The following is a 16,051-nucleotide window of genomic DNA, read 5'->3' as shown; positions in this document are numbered from 1 at the left end:
GTCCACCATTTCTCTTCTATTACATCTAGTGCACGAACACAAAAGGCCTCCCATTAAGAGTTCCTGAAGCGTGAATACAGAGGCAAACACAAATTAAAGTGTGGGTGGTTAGGTCCTCTGAATGACATAACTGTGGTTGAGGCTAACAGATCAAAAGATTAAGTGTATATGTACTGCAGGAGAAAAAAAAGTGTGTTAGTATTTTAAAAACATTTTATGATACACAACTAATACTAAATTCAGCATTAACCTTAATTGTATCTCGTAATCTATATTACATCTGCAAACTACTGGTCACAAAAACAATTTTCAGCTTTTATTCCATGTCATAAATTATTTTCATGTAAAAAACATCCTAAATAAAACAACAAAAATAACTACTACTAATACTAATATTAATAATAAAGTACATTCAGAAAATTAGATTTCCAAGCAAAAAAACAATTGGTGCTGTAAAATGAACTACAACCAAAAGAAATAAAATTATTAGAAATCGAACCCAGAACAAAACGCAATAAACATTAAAGTTTAAATCCGTAAATAAAGACACAATTTGTCAGTTCACCTAGGATTCCAGTTTTTATTGTTTGAAAATTAGGAGATGATAAATTAAGATATCAAAAGACAGAAGTCGTCCCATTAAACATACCTTCATCTTCCCAAAAACTCAATCACACTTGAAATGCTGCGTGACACATGCAACGGAAATACAAACACTAATGACAGAAAGATCCAGTTTAGACTGAACAATGTTAGAAAACACTGTTCATCGACACGTTAAGGCCACCTGCTTTGAGAATCGTACCTTTATCAGCCTCATGTTTTCTGTCAAACGGCTCAATTTGAGATAATACACTGGCTACACAGCCAGCTGCGGAAACCTACAGGTGCAAAATCATAGGTTTTTTTTTACACTTATTAAACAACAACAAAGAAAATAAGATCTTATAAAAAGGTCACAGTTTAACAGAGTGTTTTAGCTGTACCGATGGCAGTAAACTGATGTAGTACATTGATGTAGATGCACAAAAGATAGTTTATTTAATTTCAGGAGTGTGTAGCTTCCGTTCAACACATGGCAGGGAGGTTGATCATTCGTCATGGAAGCGAAAGAAAAATGACGAAAACACACATGTACACTCACTCAGTCAGGCTTTCAAGTACCCAACCACACATACACGCAAAGCCTTCGCATCCTTGTTACTGATCCTTGTCATGTTTGAGAGCCCGGTTAACAGCTGATGGAAGAAACAGAAGAAAAATAATTAATTGCTGTTTTTTTTAGGTATTGTTCTTACAGTGTGAATCGGAAATTAATGTGAATCATCTCATGCAGTATATCCAATAAATGATTGTGGATCTACTTGCATGTACACGCATGTGGGTATCTCACCCTCCTTTGTGACGGCATCAGTTATGTTCTTTGCCTTGGCACTCAGATCACTGACCACATTATCCATAGCAGTCTGGTGTTTCAAGAAAAATGGGCGAATCACACGCGTGTACAGGATTTCAGAACCGTTCCACGTCACCGGAGCCATGCACCATATCAGAAACGCACACTGAGGAGAGAGCAAAGGGCATATTTTAAAGATTATAACACAATGTAGTATTCTCACTCACCCCCTCCCCAGGTTTAATTCAGATCTAAAATACACAACGTGTTCAGGCATTGTTTATTAATCGTATTTTCTCCAGGATTAAGTTTATTTATCAAAATTTAAAGAGATAATTAATGACGATCATGGTAATTAGACTGAAGCAATTGGATAATGAGGTGACTTTCAATGACCAAAGCAGGACTTTGTGATAACATGGGGTCACTTTTGACCCCATGTTTGATGGTTAGTATTATTATTGTTATTGTTATTGACTTTATTATACATAGTACAGTATGTCGTCTCTGCAGTGAATTTACATGGAAAACAGATTTTATCTATATCTATATAGTAGTTGATAAACTCTGATTAAAGACTATAGTTATCAGCCCCAGATTCATCCTTAGATTTTTGCTACATTACATCTTTTAATCTTTAATCTATTCTTTATTTTTGCACACTCTCTCTCTCACTGCAGCAGACAGACACAAAAAGGCCCTGCCTTTAGTGATCGAGAGATTTTGTAACATTGACATGCAAAAGTGAGGTTATACTTCACTAAAGATAATGATGACTACGCATGTTACAGTGCAACAAGTTGTTTGCGTGTAAAGACAGACACATAAGATATCTATTAACACATGTAGCTAAAGTCCCTCACAGTTAGAGGGAGAAAGGCTCCCTGTTTACAGCCTAGTAGTTCATTTCTTGTTGTCGAGGATATGTTTTATGCCAGGAGCCATCACATGAACTTAACTAAATGATACAAATGTGGCTTTGTGTGCAGGCGACGTACTACACAGTAAAATACTTTCGAAGAAGAAGGCCTGCATTCATTTCTTTTCTTAAAAATGAAGCATAAAAGAGCCATATTACCAGCACAACAGGCCCCATCAAGAACATTTTCATATTCTTGTCCTGAATTTGCAAACTGCATGTCAATAAGATTCAATCATTACTATAAGCATTATGTTTGTTATAGGGTGTGCTGCATTTTAATTCTGCATCCTATTTAAATTTTACATTGATTGAGATCAAGCAGCTATAATTCTGAAATAAAACAAAAATGTCTTTATTTTGTAGCTGTGAGCAGCTCTTCTATTTCCTCTGTACAATGCATTGTGTCCCAATGTTGATCATATTGTTGATTTAACACCACCCATTTACAATATGAATGTCTTCCTCATTTGGACATTATGGAATTTCTCCACAAGAATGCACTGCTGGCAAACTATGGTGTAGAGAGGCCCAAAGACATCAAGCCTTATGAGTCATCACAGCGTGACCGTCTGTGGTTTCACAGTTAAAACAGAAGATACAGAGGTGGTAGCGAGTGAAAGTGGAAACATTAAATGCAGAATAAACGGTAACAAATACTGTATGACCTTAACGAAACACTACATAAAGTAAAGAAAGATCACCCCACCTTCCCAGCATAGTAAAATGGGAACCAGAAGAGGAAGATGTCAGAGAAGGTCTCGACTATACTGAAGAGTCCATAGACAACCCAGTAGGTCAGCCACTGGGTGTCATCCTCCTTAGAGGTGCTCTCGATCGCCTTGATTCTAAACAGACAAGAAAAGTGGTTCGATTCCTGATTTGGATGAAGTCATAACATCAACAACACATAAATATCTTTAAGCTGCAATGTAAATAGCAGAAGGGTTTGGTGACAGATTAAATTCCTACATTGTTTGCGTGTCACTGTCTACCAGCATGTGCTTTAAGATTCTTATCAATACCAAGAGCAATGACGTGGCATGTTCACATTCTTCCTGAATGCTAGCAGGACAGGATGATGATCGGTGGCAATCGTGTTTAAACAAAAGAAAAAAGGACAATGCATCTCTCCAAATATTATTTAAAAGTGGCTTCAACACTTTCCTGAATGTTTGCTATAAGATTTTAGAAGGTAACACTGAGAATGACCTAAAAGATAAGTTACTATAGTCATCCCTCTATGCCACTCTGGCTGTAAAGACATCACTCAATGACGAGTAAGGAGAGGAGACATTGTTACAGTCGCCAGTAAAGATGTATGAATGTAAATATTTATGACAGAGCCATAATAACTGTTAGAAACACACTACTTCCCTGCTATGACAACTTTAAATGTGACTGCTGAATGGCACTGGATTATACATTAAAATCATTGTGAATAAGGTAAAGACAAAAGCACTTTGGCACTAAACATCTACATATTTAGTCATTTATTGAATTAAGTTTAAGTTAATACATACGAGAAATAAGCTGGATAGATAAAGCCAATCAGGTTGCAGAGCAGTGAGGCTCCATATCCAAACAGAAGGTAGAGTGCGATAAAGGCCAGAGCACCTGCAGAGGGGAGAAAGACAAAAAGGAGCACTGAGGTGAGACCAGAAGGTTTAAAGGGGAGGTTAAAGCTCTCCAGTTACTCGACTAACTAAAAAATGTCATGTCAACTCATCAGCAGTGACAGCAGGATGTAATGGGAGCACAGTACCAGGATAAGGAGGAGCACTAAACCCAAGGCAAACACTGATTATCAAATCCTACAGTGGAAGCGTTGACTTTAAATATTCTTCAAAGGTCACACAGTCACAGTTAACACTCCGGCCTTTACATTTCAACTATGTGAGAAATTCCACAAAGGCCACTGGTTTTCCATTAGGTGTATGTATCACTATTGCATTAAATGTTAATGTACCAAACAATCTTAAGAGATGCAGATATAGATCAGCATTTTTTTATACATCTATTTGCACTGTAATGGACCTCCTCAGTTCAGTCCAGCCCACAGAGTATATTGTTTTGTATAGTGTCCCTGAAGAGTGCTGATAGAAATACTTTTGCATTTCCTCACAATACATTGTTACCTGACATTAACCTCTCTGTTCCTTTGCCTTATATGTACACTGCCACTGATCCATAGAGGGTGGTTGACCTATGTTGCCGTTGCTGTGATTGTGATTGTAGTCATGTTTCCATTGTAATGATCCTGGTTTTCCCATTAGTTTACCATAAGTGAAACACTAATCACATGAATATCACATGCTGTAGAAAGATGGTATGTTGTTAGATGTAGTTAGACTGTTGATCAGATGAAATGACCAATCTACAGATGAATTGATATATATATATTTTCCAATTCCAGGCAAATTCTCTCTCAAGCAATGATTTCCAAACAGATTAACTAGTAATGAAAATAACAGTTGCAGTTCAAGTTGTATTTGCACATAAAATTCAAACTTCCTGACAACTTTATTAGGTATACCCATAAAATTAAATGTAAACCAATACAGCTATTCTACTTTTACAATGTCTCTTCAGGTCGGGTTATTCTGACACTTTCATGGAGGTGTTAATAAAGTAGCTAGTAAGTGTTTTACAAGGTCTTGTTTGGAATTACGGGCATACACACGTACGAACACACACGCACACACTCTTTGCAGGACAATCAGCTCTTTTTAAATTGCATGCTGCTTGTACTTAACAACAGCATTTTTGCTGCATAGCTTACTGTAATCCCTCAGAGGCTTAAACAGCTTGCTTGTTAGGTGGCAGAAAGAAGTAAATACACTGCAGCCTGATCAACCATTTCTCCTAATTATTGTTTTTTTGCCCCGTACATTTACACAACGTAAAACAAACATAATTATAAATGAATATTTTTGATAGCAAGTGATAAAACTATTTCAGATCATAGATGTTTTACTGAGCTTCTGTGTCTGTGAGGAAACAGGTTTAAAGGTAAATAGCACATGAGGAACACCTGTATCACACTCAAGCAGTTGTAGATGCAGAATAATTCAAATATATGCAAATATCAACTGCTGATATAAAATTCATCTTCCATAAATGCCATAAACCTTTGCAGGGATCCCTGTAAGCACTGAAAGTCTTTATGATGCTCTAACCATCACCTGCTGCCTGTTCTTTACATCTCATTTGTTTGTCCCCGCTCATATTCCCAGTCTGACAAGCTCTATTCAGAGAGGCCAAAACTGGAAGAACCGGTTGAAACAGAAGACCAGTTGCACAGCAATACTTGACACAAATCATAAAGTAATGTGTTTGATTGGTCAATGATGAACAATAAATATGTTTTTTCTATTACAAAATCCTGCAAGCCAGCAACTGTGGAGTGTGTCAGATTGCCGTAAATGAATATATAACAATCTAAGTTATACAGTGGAATAACTAAAATTAAGGGCACAAAAGTCATTACCCAGTTGTGTAATCTTGGCACATTACAGTTTCATGAGTAATAATCTAGATAATAGTCCAGTTCCTCGAAACATTTAATCGTTACAAAGACCTGTTTAACAAGAGCACAGTAAATGAGGGGTTGGCGCTGGCTTTAAAAACATGAAGTTAACAAACAATAGCCGTTCATGCTCAGTGAGTTTGGCAGCATACACAGTATAGATGAGACCTCTCTTCTCCAGTCAGCACATTAGTCTTCACACTTCAGGGTGTCACAAGAGTCAGCAGGAACTCGAGACGTTTCTCAGATTAACAGAGAACAGTGGCACTGCTCTGTTAATGTGTTCAACTGACACGCCTGGACCAAGACAAAGTGCAACTCAACATGACTGTGAGCCAACAGAAGAGAATTTCTTTTACGCAACCCCTTATCGGTATACAAATCTGATAAAAGTCAGCAATGTGTCCAATGCATAAGATGCATGGCTGTTGCTTCAATAACAATAGCAATGCAGCAACAGGATAGTTCTGAAAACAGGACAGGACATGCTATTATTTGTTTACTCTATCTGGCTCTGTCTTGCTAAATTCAAGTTTGTGGTAACCATGTGGTGTTAGCATATAATCCTGATTATCCTGAGACTGAGACTGGGCCTACCCAGCCAGTCTCATAAAAGGGTCAAACTTATTTATTATTTATATCAGTTTAACAAAGATACATCAGAGTTGTAAAAAAAAAATGTCAGGTGACGAGAACCTAGAAATTACAGTTAAAAATGCTAAATAAAATGTGTCTCTCAGTTTGTTTTGTGTGTTGTTTTGACTGAAGATACTGAATTCAATTTGAGAAAATATCTAATCCTCACATGTGAGACACTGGGATCAGATAATACTCACCTTTTTATGCTTTATAAATTACTCAATGTATCTATTATCAAACTGTTGCTGGGTAATTTTCTGTCCGTAAGCAATTGATTAATCAACTTATCATTTCATCAAGATAGTGCGTCTCCAGTCATGTCTGTCTACCAGAGAGCACTTGCATAAGAAGTACATTTCAGTTGTTCAGTGCCTCACTTATCTTGGTCAGAAATAATTAATAACCACAGATGAAAGGTAAGCAAAAATCCTCTCTGTTATTTGCAGGTCTGATGTGACACAGCTTAAAAACATACTGCATCCACAGACATTTTAATGCATTGCATGTTTAGCTAAATGTTTACCACTGTTTGGTTGTCAAAACACATTTGTGTAGTTCCATTTTGAGTAAAGAATATGGGTTTCAATGTAGGTCGCTGTGGCTGACACATTTCCTGTAGCTGAGTGGCACAGTACCTAAAATGCTGCCTACATAGCCTCAGGCGTCTGGTCTATTGACTTGTACTGTGCAAACTAACTACAACAGAATCAAAACAAGTGCCTAAAGATAATTGAGAGCAGCCTGCTGCAGTCTTCCTAGCATCTTCTTCCATTCTGCATGGCACTGGATATTTCAGGACATGATAAAAATACCCCAGGGGCCAGCTGGTGGCTCTGTGATATTAGATGCAGTTCATTCAACAGCAATATTTCTGAAATAGGTGTGTGCAAGGCGGATTATATGCCAACTCTAATCTTGTAATGCAGCATAAAGGTCAGAGCTGCACGAACTTTGGTATTCGAGCCGGTATAGGGAGATAAAGTGAGCCACGGGATATGAAACCAGACTGAAAAGTCAAGCAGTCATGCAACAGGCTGACCACAATGAGTGGCACGGCTAAGCTACATGAGCTAACGTTACCAGTTAGCTAACGCTAGTTAGTTTTCATGGAGACGATAAGATCTAACGTTCAAAAAGTTCACTCCCTCTCACTTTTAAGCGTTAATAAAAGCACATTTGTTGTTCAGCCGTGTCTTCTCACGTCTATTGATTCACGTTAACATACCCAAAGTGATATATTCTCTCTTCACTCCCGTTTTTTCCTCCAGCTTTGCCAACTGATCTGTCACCAAGTTCTTCTCATGGAGCAGAGTCACGAAACGCTCCTTAAAGTGACTCATTTCCGGACTTTTCCTGATCCTGTGGCGGACGAAAAAACAGCCCAGGAGGCAAAACAAACGTTATAGGTGCTGCTGTTTTACGGATTATGAATGAAACGTGTTGTTTTACGCACCTCGGTTAGGTATCTACCTTGAAAACTCGCCCGCTGAGCAGCTGCCTGCTGACTCCGCCGTGTCGCGCTGACAGGCGGGGAGGAGTTCGGACGTTGCCCGCTGACCAATCACGGAGCTCCGCCGAGGACCGTTCACTGCGTGCAGGTGTTTTTCTGCAGCTCAGGTTAATTTGTTGTTGTTGTTGTTGTTGTTGTTGTTGTTGAGCACACTTTTAAACTGTGCTGCAAGATTTTTAAAATATCATACACATATAAATTCACATTCACAGCATATAAGCATATATAACATATAAAGTATGTTGATGCAATAATGTTTAACTTCAGAAATTAGGGTTAAACTGACTCATTCATGGTTGCTGTTTGAATTTAAAGTTTGTTTTTCTTTATATTCCAGCTGAAGTCTCTGTTTAGATTGATGTGCATGGTCATGAATACAATTCAAACTAAATGTGACATCATTATGGGGATTGTGGCGTTGTCCTCCAGCAGAGGGCAGCAAGCGTCTGTGTTTGAGCTCAAAACAGTGAAACCAAAGACAGAAACAGGAGAATAACGTGGAAAAGAAATTCTTAAATTGTGTACGTGTGCTTAATCACATAGACACAGATAGTTTCCCTGTTGACTGGTTGTCTGAAATGTTTTCTTTAGCTCACAGTTAAAACTGCAAGAAGGTGATGTTGCCAATAATTTTGATTTATGTTGACTTTTCTGAGTCAGCGTGAGAGGTTTAATTTAACATTTATCTAAATTGTCAAATGTGAATTGTGGTGTAAATATAACACACATTTGTGTCAGATTTAACCTTAAAAACTCAAACAACAACACTACACATACACTGAAATTGCCTACTCTACCATTACACATGTTTCAATAAAGAAATTAAAGACAAATTCTAACAATAGTCTATTATTTTCTAAAGTAAACACAATATGTAAATAGTTGTTTCACAGGTTCATTCACTCAGCAACATTTCAAACATGATGTGCTGCTTTTTCTCTCCTTTCTTTCTGCTGACAAATGAAGGATTTGTTTTTGTCTGCAGGATGCAGCGCTCAGGTGACTGTGACTCAGCCTCCAGTAGTGACTTCTACTCCAGGATCCACTGTCACTCTGACCTGTAAAACCAACCCGGCTGTTTTCAGAGACAGTGATGGTGATGAATATATGCTCTGGTATCAACAGAAACCTGGACAGCCTCCAAAGCTCCTGATATACCATGTGAATAAGCTGCATGTCAGGAACACCAGCTCGGTTTAATGGCAGTGGAAGCAGCACTGACTTCACTTTGACCATCAGTGGAGTTCAGGGTGAAGATGCAGCAGTTTACTACTGTCAGAGTTACCATGAATTTGATGATGACTCTTGGACATTCACACAGTGATTAGTAGTCATACAAAAATCTCAATCTCGGTCAAACTGCAGAGACACTGAACTGAGCTGCAACAGCTGAAGAGGAAGATACTCTGAGACAGACTTCTGAACACAGAGCTCACAGTGACCTCACCAAGCACAAAGTATTCTGCATGTTGACTATAACAAAAATTTTAAAGAAACATTTAAAACATCTAATAACACATATAGTATTATTCTTGTCACCTTTACTCTTAACAAAGGCACAAATGTTGCCTGGTCCACTGAAATGAAATTCACATTGTTGTATTACCTTAGGTTTTAATGTGATAAAAATGTTTCCCTTACAGTTTTTATTAATTGTAGACAATATGTTTATTAACATAAATTTGCTGCATTTCATTTCCTGCAGATATTTCATACTGGACCTCATAAGGTAAAAAGCAAACGTACCATTATGTTTTTTGGTTTCACATGATCACACAAAGCTTTAGCTTTCTACAAACATCAATGGATAAATTCAGTGATTTTCTATAGTTTTGTAATTGTTAGGAAATCCCATGAAGAAACTGAACCCAACAATAAATCGCATCTATCTACACGCTGTATCATAATAATTCAAGAAAAAAAGTAAAGTACCCAAAGATGCAGAGTTCATATCGTCAGGACATATCTGTATTATATCAGACACCAATACAGTCAGTAACTGCAGAGGTTTTGATCAGCATATGAACTGATATAAAAGCAAAGGGTATACTGACTTAAAGTTACATTCACAGTATCTGAATCACACCTGAAGACTCTATAAATTGATTGTTCATGAGCATGAAAGTAGCCGAGGCCTGAATACAAAAGAAAATATCAACAAGGAGTTGTTATGAACTCTGGATACCAGCAGATGGCATCCAGCATGTATTTATGAACACAAAATGCTTTGAGAAGCTTTGCATAGACAGTAATTCTCACTCTTAGGTTGCTGTGGACAACAGCTTCAGCCAAATGACTAATGTAAATATAGAAATGTGGAACAGAAAGTTGGTTTTGCCAACGGTGACACCACCCATTCTCTCCCTCTCAGTTTCATAAAGACAGATGGGCTCAAATGTATTTTGCATTATTTTACGCATCGTTGCTCCTCAGAGTTTAAGTTCTTATGGCACAGAGAGTTTGAACTGTTTTCAAGCACTGACACTGAAAACTGCATCAAGATGATGTTTCCAATAACTCTGCTGGTCGTGTTTGGTTTTTTGAGTCAGGGTGAGAAGTTTTTAACAATATCTTAAATAGTTAAATTGTCAGTTTTTGTCTCACATTTGTCCTTAAACATTTTCTCATTTATCTTAATCCTAACTGCCATTTCCCATAATTTCTATTTTATGTTCCATTTCAGAATCGTCTGCAAACAAATTTCTGACTCAGTCTGACAAAGTCAAGTCTGTTAGTCTTGGAGAGACTGTGACCATCAGCTCCACAGGGAGTTCGGACATTGGTGCTGATCTCAGTTGGTACCTTCAGAAACCTGGACAGGCTCCCAAACTTCTTATATACAAGGCTCATCAACTCTCTTCACAGGAACTCCGTCTCGATTCAGTGGCAGTAGATCTGGTTCTGACTACACTCTGACCATCAGAGGTGTTCAGAATGAAGATATTGGAGATTATTACTGTCTTGGTCTCCATACTGGTTATGTGTTCACACAGTGATTTAGAGTCGTACAAAAACCTCCTTCAGTTCGACTGAACTGCTGCAGGTGCTGATGAAGAGACAGACAACTGGTCCACAGAACAAACATAAGAGTGATCAAGCAGAACCACATAGAATCTAAATAAAGCAGAAACAAGCTCACAAACCTTTTCTAGACACAGTTTCATCAAGAAATATTTAATAGTGTTTGTAGCAATAGGTGCATGAAACTAAAATATTAACTGTCAAACCAGAAACAAACTTTTGGCACATTTTAATTCACAGTTTTATTCAATGATGAGAATGTCTGTGAGATCATCATGCTACTGTTATTACTCAGTTATAATGGGTTAAAAACACATAAACAGTTTAATATAAAATAAATAAAGATATACACAAGTTTTTCAAAATGGTGGAACCACATGTCGACCAGGAAAAAGGAACTTGAGGCTAAAAGGTAAAAAAAAAAAAAAAAAAAAAAAGATAAAACAAACTTTCACTTCTTTTGTAATTTCATATAAAATAAATAAACTGTGTACACAAAGACAGAAAAACGACATTCAGTGAGAAAGGCAACTTTGTGCTTAGTTAGGAATTAAACATTAATTCAATGAATTATTTACAGTTTCACAATGAAAAATAAATGAACTGTTCTTTCATAGAATGCTAATGGATTTTTAGGCAGGCCCAAAACATTGTTTTGTCATCCAAAAATGTATTCAAAACACTGAATAAACATTAATCTCTGCAACAGTTCTTCTCAGGTGGGGAGATCAGTATTTATCGATGAATAAAAAATTATTACTGAAAACACACAAATACTGTAACTGATCACATTGTCAGTGAGATAAAGTAAATAAAAACACTATGCTATATTTGGTACGGTGTTAAAATTATCGGTACTTGAAGTTTGATTCCTCGATTAGAATGAAAAATTTATTTGAATTCTGGAAATAATTTTATGATACTCAACTGACAGTTTAATCCAAAATTAAAAAGACTCTTTCTGCTTCTAATAATTTTTTTCTTCTACTCCACTAAGATTATTAATGTTAGAAATCCAAGTATTTCTACTATTGTTGTGTTTCACGTTGTCTTGAGCGTGTTGAGAGCAGAGAAATCATTTCCATAGAGAGGAGGCTTTGCATCATCAGCTGATCCTCCAGTGAACTCAGAAGGTTTATAGTCCTGGGAGTTCAACACTGCACCACTCAGATGTGTCAGTCAACACAGCACAAACCACAACCAGCATGACTCTCATCACCATCCTCATCTGGACGCTGCTCTGCTGCTGCTGTTTCACAGGTTCATTCACTCAGCAACATTTCAAACATGATGTGCTGCTTTTTCTCTCCTTTCTTTCTGCTGACAAATGAAGGATTTGTTTTTGTCTGCAGGATGCAGCGCTCAGGTGACTGTGACTCAGCCTCCAGTAGAGACTTTTACTCCAGGATCCACTGTCATTCTGACCTGTAAAACCAACCAGGCTGTTGATACATATAATGGAAAAGAGTATACGTCGTGGTATCAACAGAAACCTGGACAGCCTCCAAAGCTCCTGATATATTATGTGAAAACACTTGAATCAGGAACACCATCTCGGTTTAGTGGCAGTGGAAGCAACACTGACTTCACTTTGACCATCAGTGGAGTTCAGGCTGAAGATGCAGCAGTTTACTACTGTCAGAGTTACCATTACATTAACAGTGCCAATGTGTTCACACGGTGATTAGTAGTCAGACAAAAACCTCCTCAGTCAGACTGCAGAGACACTGAACTGTTACAGCAGGAACCAACTGCAGCTGCTGAAGAGGAAGAGACTCTGACACAGACCACTGAAAACAGAGCTCACAGTAAACTCACCAAGCACTAAATACATGTTCAAGTCAATTAAATTAAGTTTTATTTGAATAGTGTTAATTCACACTAACAGTTAAAAAAGAAAACACTGGCACACATTGATAGATTTGTTGCTTTTAATGGTTTATAGAAAAGAAAAATGACAAATGTTTCAAAGTGACACTACAATTGTTGTATTTATAAAGCTAATGTGATAAATATATGATTGAATCAACATCTGAAAACATCTGAAAAAATATTTTAATGTTATGTTTGTATCTATCACCTGATCTCTTCACTCATAACTACAGTTACATAATATAGTTTTAAATTGATTATTTATATCAGGGTTTTAATTTTTCTAATGTCTTGAGACAGAAGACCAGACACTTTGTCATATTATTTATCACTGCAGACTTTATTAGCACAAACACTAATTATCACACTACATCAAGCTGCTGAGCTCCACACATGAGTCTCTAAGTTGTTGTTGTCCAATTCTTTCCAGCAGTGTTGTTCTCTGTCACACTAACATCTAGTTTCTCTACAAACATTCAAACTCATATTGATGAGAGCAGCAGGTTTGTTCCTCCTGCTCTCCACAGACAGAGCTCCTGTCTGTGTCTTCATTCAGCTCCTCTAGTTCTCACACTGGCTCTTGTGGAAGACCTGGACCTGGCTGTGGTCATGATGGAGGACTTTACAGGTGTACAGCATTCTGTCCATCCAGTCCTGCTTGCTGAGGGTCAGGGTGCTGCTGCTGCTGAAGCGTCCGTTCTTCTCCTCCTCTGAACTGGTCAGGACCCCCTCTGTCACCTCTGTACCGTCCACCTCCCAGCTCACCACAGCTCCCGGAGGAGAGTAGCCAGTCAGGAGACAGGACAGCGAGGCCGAACCCCCAGAGAGCTGCTCAGGGGAGGGAGGAAGCAGAGAGACTGAGGGTCTGACCGTGGGACCAGCTGGAGGAGAGAGCAGAGACACACAAGGAGCAGATTAACTTCCACTGTAGGACAGAGCTGAACAGGAGACAGTTATGATACAAGACAGAGGTTGATACTAATGTGGATAATCAGTGTGAATGATGATCAGACACAAGAGAGAATGAGAGGAGACGTTTCAACAAATAACAGTAAATGAAAAACGAGACTAAAACACTGATTATTTTCTGTGATTCTGATTATAAGTTACTTAAAATAAAAAAATAAAATGCATCAACAGGACTCTGGATGAAAAAATGGAAATGTTTGTTAAACTTTCACAGTTACATTTAATCATTTTGCAGATGCTTTTATTCAAAGTGACTTCAAAGTGAGAAACAAGGGAAGCAAATCTTTTAAAATTATATCGTCTAATATGTTTTACGTTACAATAAATAGTACATCATGTAATACTGATGTAGTTATAAATGGGTCTATTTTCAGTTAAAGACTTTGACATCTGCTTGTTTCACTTCCTTTTCACCACATCAGAATTCAACATGAAAAGTTCAATACATATAAAAATAAACTCACTGATTTACTTTAAAATATACATTTAGATATTTTTAAGTGATCAGATGCGTGAATATAACAAATATAAGAATATTAATCATGTATCATTCTGAATTTTAACAATGTTCTCAATAGCAACTTGAAAACCAACCTTATTTAACTAATACTTGATTTTAAAAAAATGTCACATATTTCTTGTTATGAATTTTAACATGACGTAAAATATAATACTAAATAATAGGCAGTTTCATGTTTTCTACAAACTTTAATGCCTACACACCTAATAAATAATCGTAACTCTGTATAAATTATTCAACTGAATTTCTACTTTTACAAGTTTTTGAAGAAAACTTAGATGTAATTATTTTTAAAATGAGAAAAGTCTGATACTTACAGAAAATGATGAGTTTGGTTCCTCCACCAAAAGTGTACCACAGTGATACAAACTCATTAAGTGGTCGTACAAAAACCTCCTGCACTGTGAACAATGATCCATCTACTAACATGTCACTTTTGTCCAGTATAAATTCATAATTTACACATTTTAAAATAAACAAAAAGAATAAACTAGAGTATTCAAGTTGTCTGAACATTAAAAATTGTTTTAAAATGTTTTTGTCTTTAAGAGCCAGTTACTTACACTGTGTGATTCAAGTGAATTTGGAAATAAGTTTCTATTATTATTGAAACCAGTTAAATTCAAAATTCAAAATCTTCATCTGCTTCATCTCAATTTTTTTCTTCTATTCCATCAAGATTATTAATGGTTTAAATCCAAACAATAATTCTATTGTTGTGTCTCACGTTGTCTTGAGCGTGTTGAGAGCAGAGAAATCATTTCCATAGAGAGGAGGCTTTGCATCATCAGCTGATCCTCCAGTGAACTCAGAAGGTTTATAGTCCTGGGAGTTCAACACTGCACCACTCAGATGTGTCAGTCAACACAGCACAAACCACAACCAGCATGACTCTCATCACCATCCTCATCTGGACGCTGCTCTGCTGCTGCTGTTTCACAGGTTCATTCACTCAGCAACATTTCAAACATGATGTGCTGCTTTTTCTCTCCTTTCTTTCTGCTGACAAATGAAGGATTTGTTTTTGTCTGCAGGATGCAGCGCTCAGGTGACTGTGACTCAGCCTCCAGTAGAGACTTTTACTCCAGGATCCACTGTCACTCTGACCTGTAAAACCAACCAAGCTGTTTACAAGTGGTCAAGTAGTGTTCAGGGTATGCACTGGTATCAACAGAAACCTGGACAGGCTCCAAAGCTCCTGATATATGCTGTTAGCACACGTGGATCAGGAACACCAGCTCGGTTTAGTGGCAGTGGAAGCAGCACTGACTTCACTTTGACCATCAGTGGAGTTCAGGCTGAAGATGCAGCAGTTTACTACTGTCAGAGTTTCCACAGTGGGCCAGTGTTCACACAGTGATTAGTAGTCGTACAAAAACCTCCTCAGTCAGACTGCAGAGACACTGAACTGTTACAGCAGGAACCAACTGCAGCTGCTGAAGAGGACGAGACTCTGACACAGACCACTGAACACAGAGCTCACAGTGACCTCAACAAGCACTAAATACATGTTCAAACTAATATGTAGATCAATTTTTGCAGAAAACTTTAAAGATTTCATTAAACTAAAATAGGAGCTATAATAACCTTGTAATATCATATTTTTGTATTTTTATTTATTCTTCTTATGGGAGTAAAGATCAACTCTCTTCTTGGTCTACTTACAGTAAAACACC

General features: G+C 37.4%; 1 protein-coding gene, 1 pseudogene and 1 gene segment (V, D, J or C); 1 reads left to right on the top strand and 2 right to left on the bottom strand.

Annotated features, from left to right (window-relative positions):
* Positions 1-552: 552 nt before the first annotated feature.
* On the bottom strand, positions 553-8,082 carry zgc:101744 (HVA22/TB2/DP1 family protein). Of its 3 annotated transcripts, none has more exons than XM_026340480.1 (6): positions 7,954-8,082; positions 7,709-7,842; positions 3,839-3,932; positions 3,025-3,163; positions 1,394-1,562; positions 553-1,238 (listed from the first exon to the last, which is right to left on the bottom strand). In XM_026340480.1, the coding sequence occupies exons 2-6, from the start codon at positions 7,821-7,823 to the stop codon at positions 1,201-1,203; spliced, it is 555 nt and encodes a 184-aa protein (XP_026196265.1). In that variant the 5' UTR covers positions 7,824-7,842; positions 7,954-8,082; the 3' UTR covers positions 553-1,200. The 3 variants fall into 3 exon arrangements, with proteins under 3 accessions (XP_026196265.1, XP_026196266.1, XP_026196264.1); XM_026340481.1 differs by having other exon boundaries at positions 1,369-1,562; positions 7,937-8,073; XM_026340479.1 differs by having other exon boundaries at positions 7,937-8,073.
* A 2,391-nt stretch (positions 8,083-10,473) lies between these two features.
* On the top strand, positions 10,474-11,360 carry LOC113148704 (annotated as a pseudogene).
* Positions 11,361-12,925: 1,565 nt separating this feature from the next.
* LOC113148692 lies at positions 12,926-15,261 on the bottom strand. The segment is given in 2 exon segments: positions 12,926-13,767; positions 14,693-15,261. Coding segments are annotated over 2 exon segments (519 nt in total).
* Between the last annotated feature and the right edge of the window lie 790 nt (positions 15,262-16,051).

The sequence above is a fragment of the Anabas testudineus genome, chromosome 22 (assembly GCF_900324465.2).
Source record: "Anabas testudineus chromosome 22, fAnaTes1.2, whole genome shotgun sequence".
NCBI lineage: Eukaryota > Metazoa > Chordata > Actinopteri > Anabantiformes > Anabantidae > Anabas > Anabas testudineus.
Note: the sequence above shows the minus strand (reverse complement) of the source record. Positions and strands in the feature narration are given on the sequence as shown.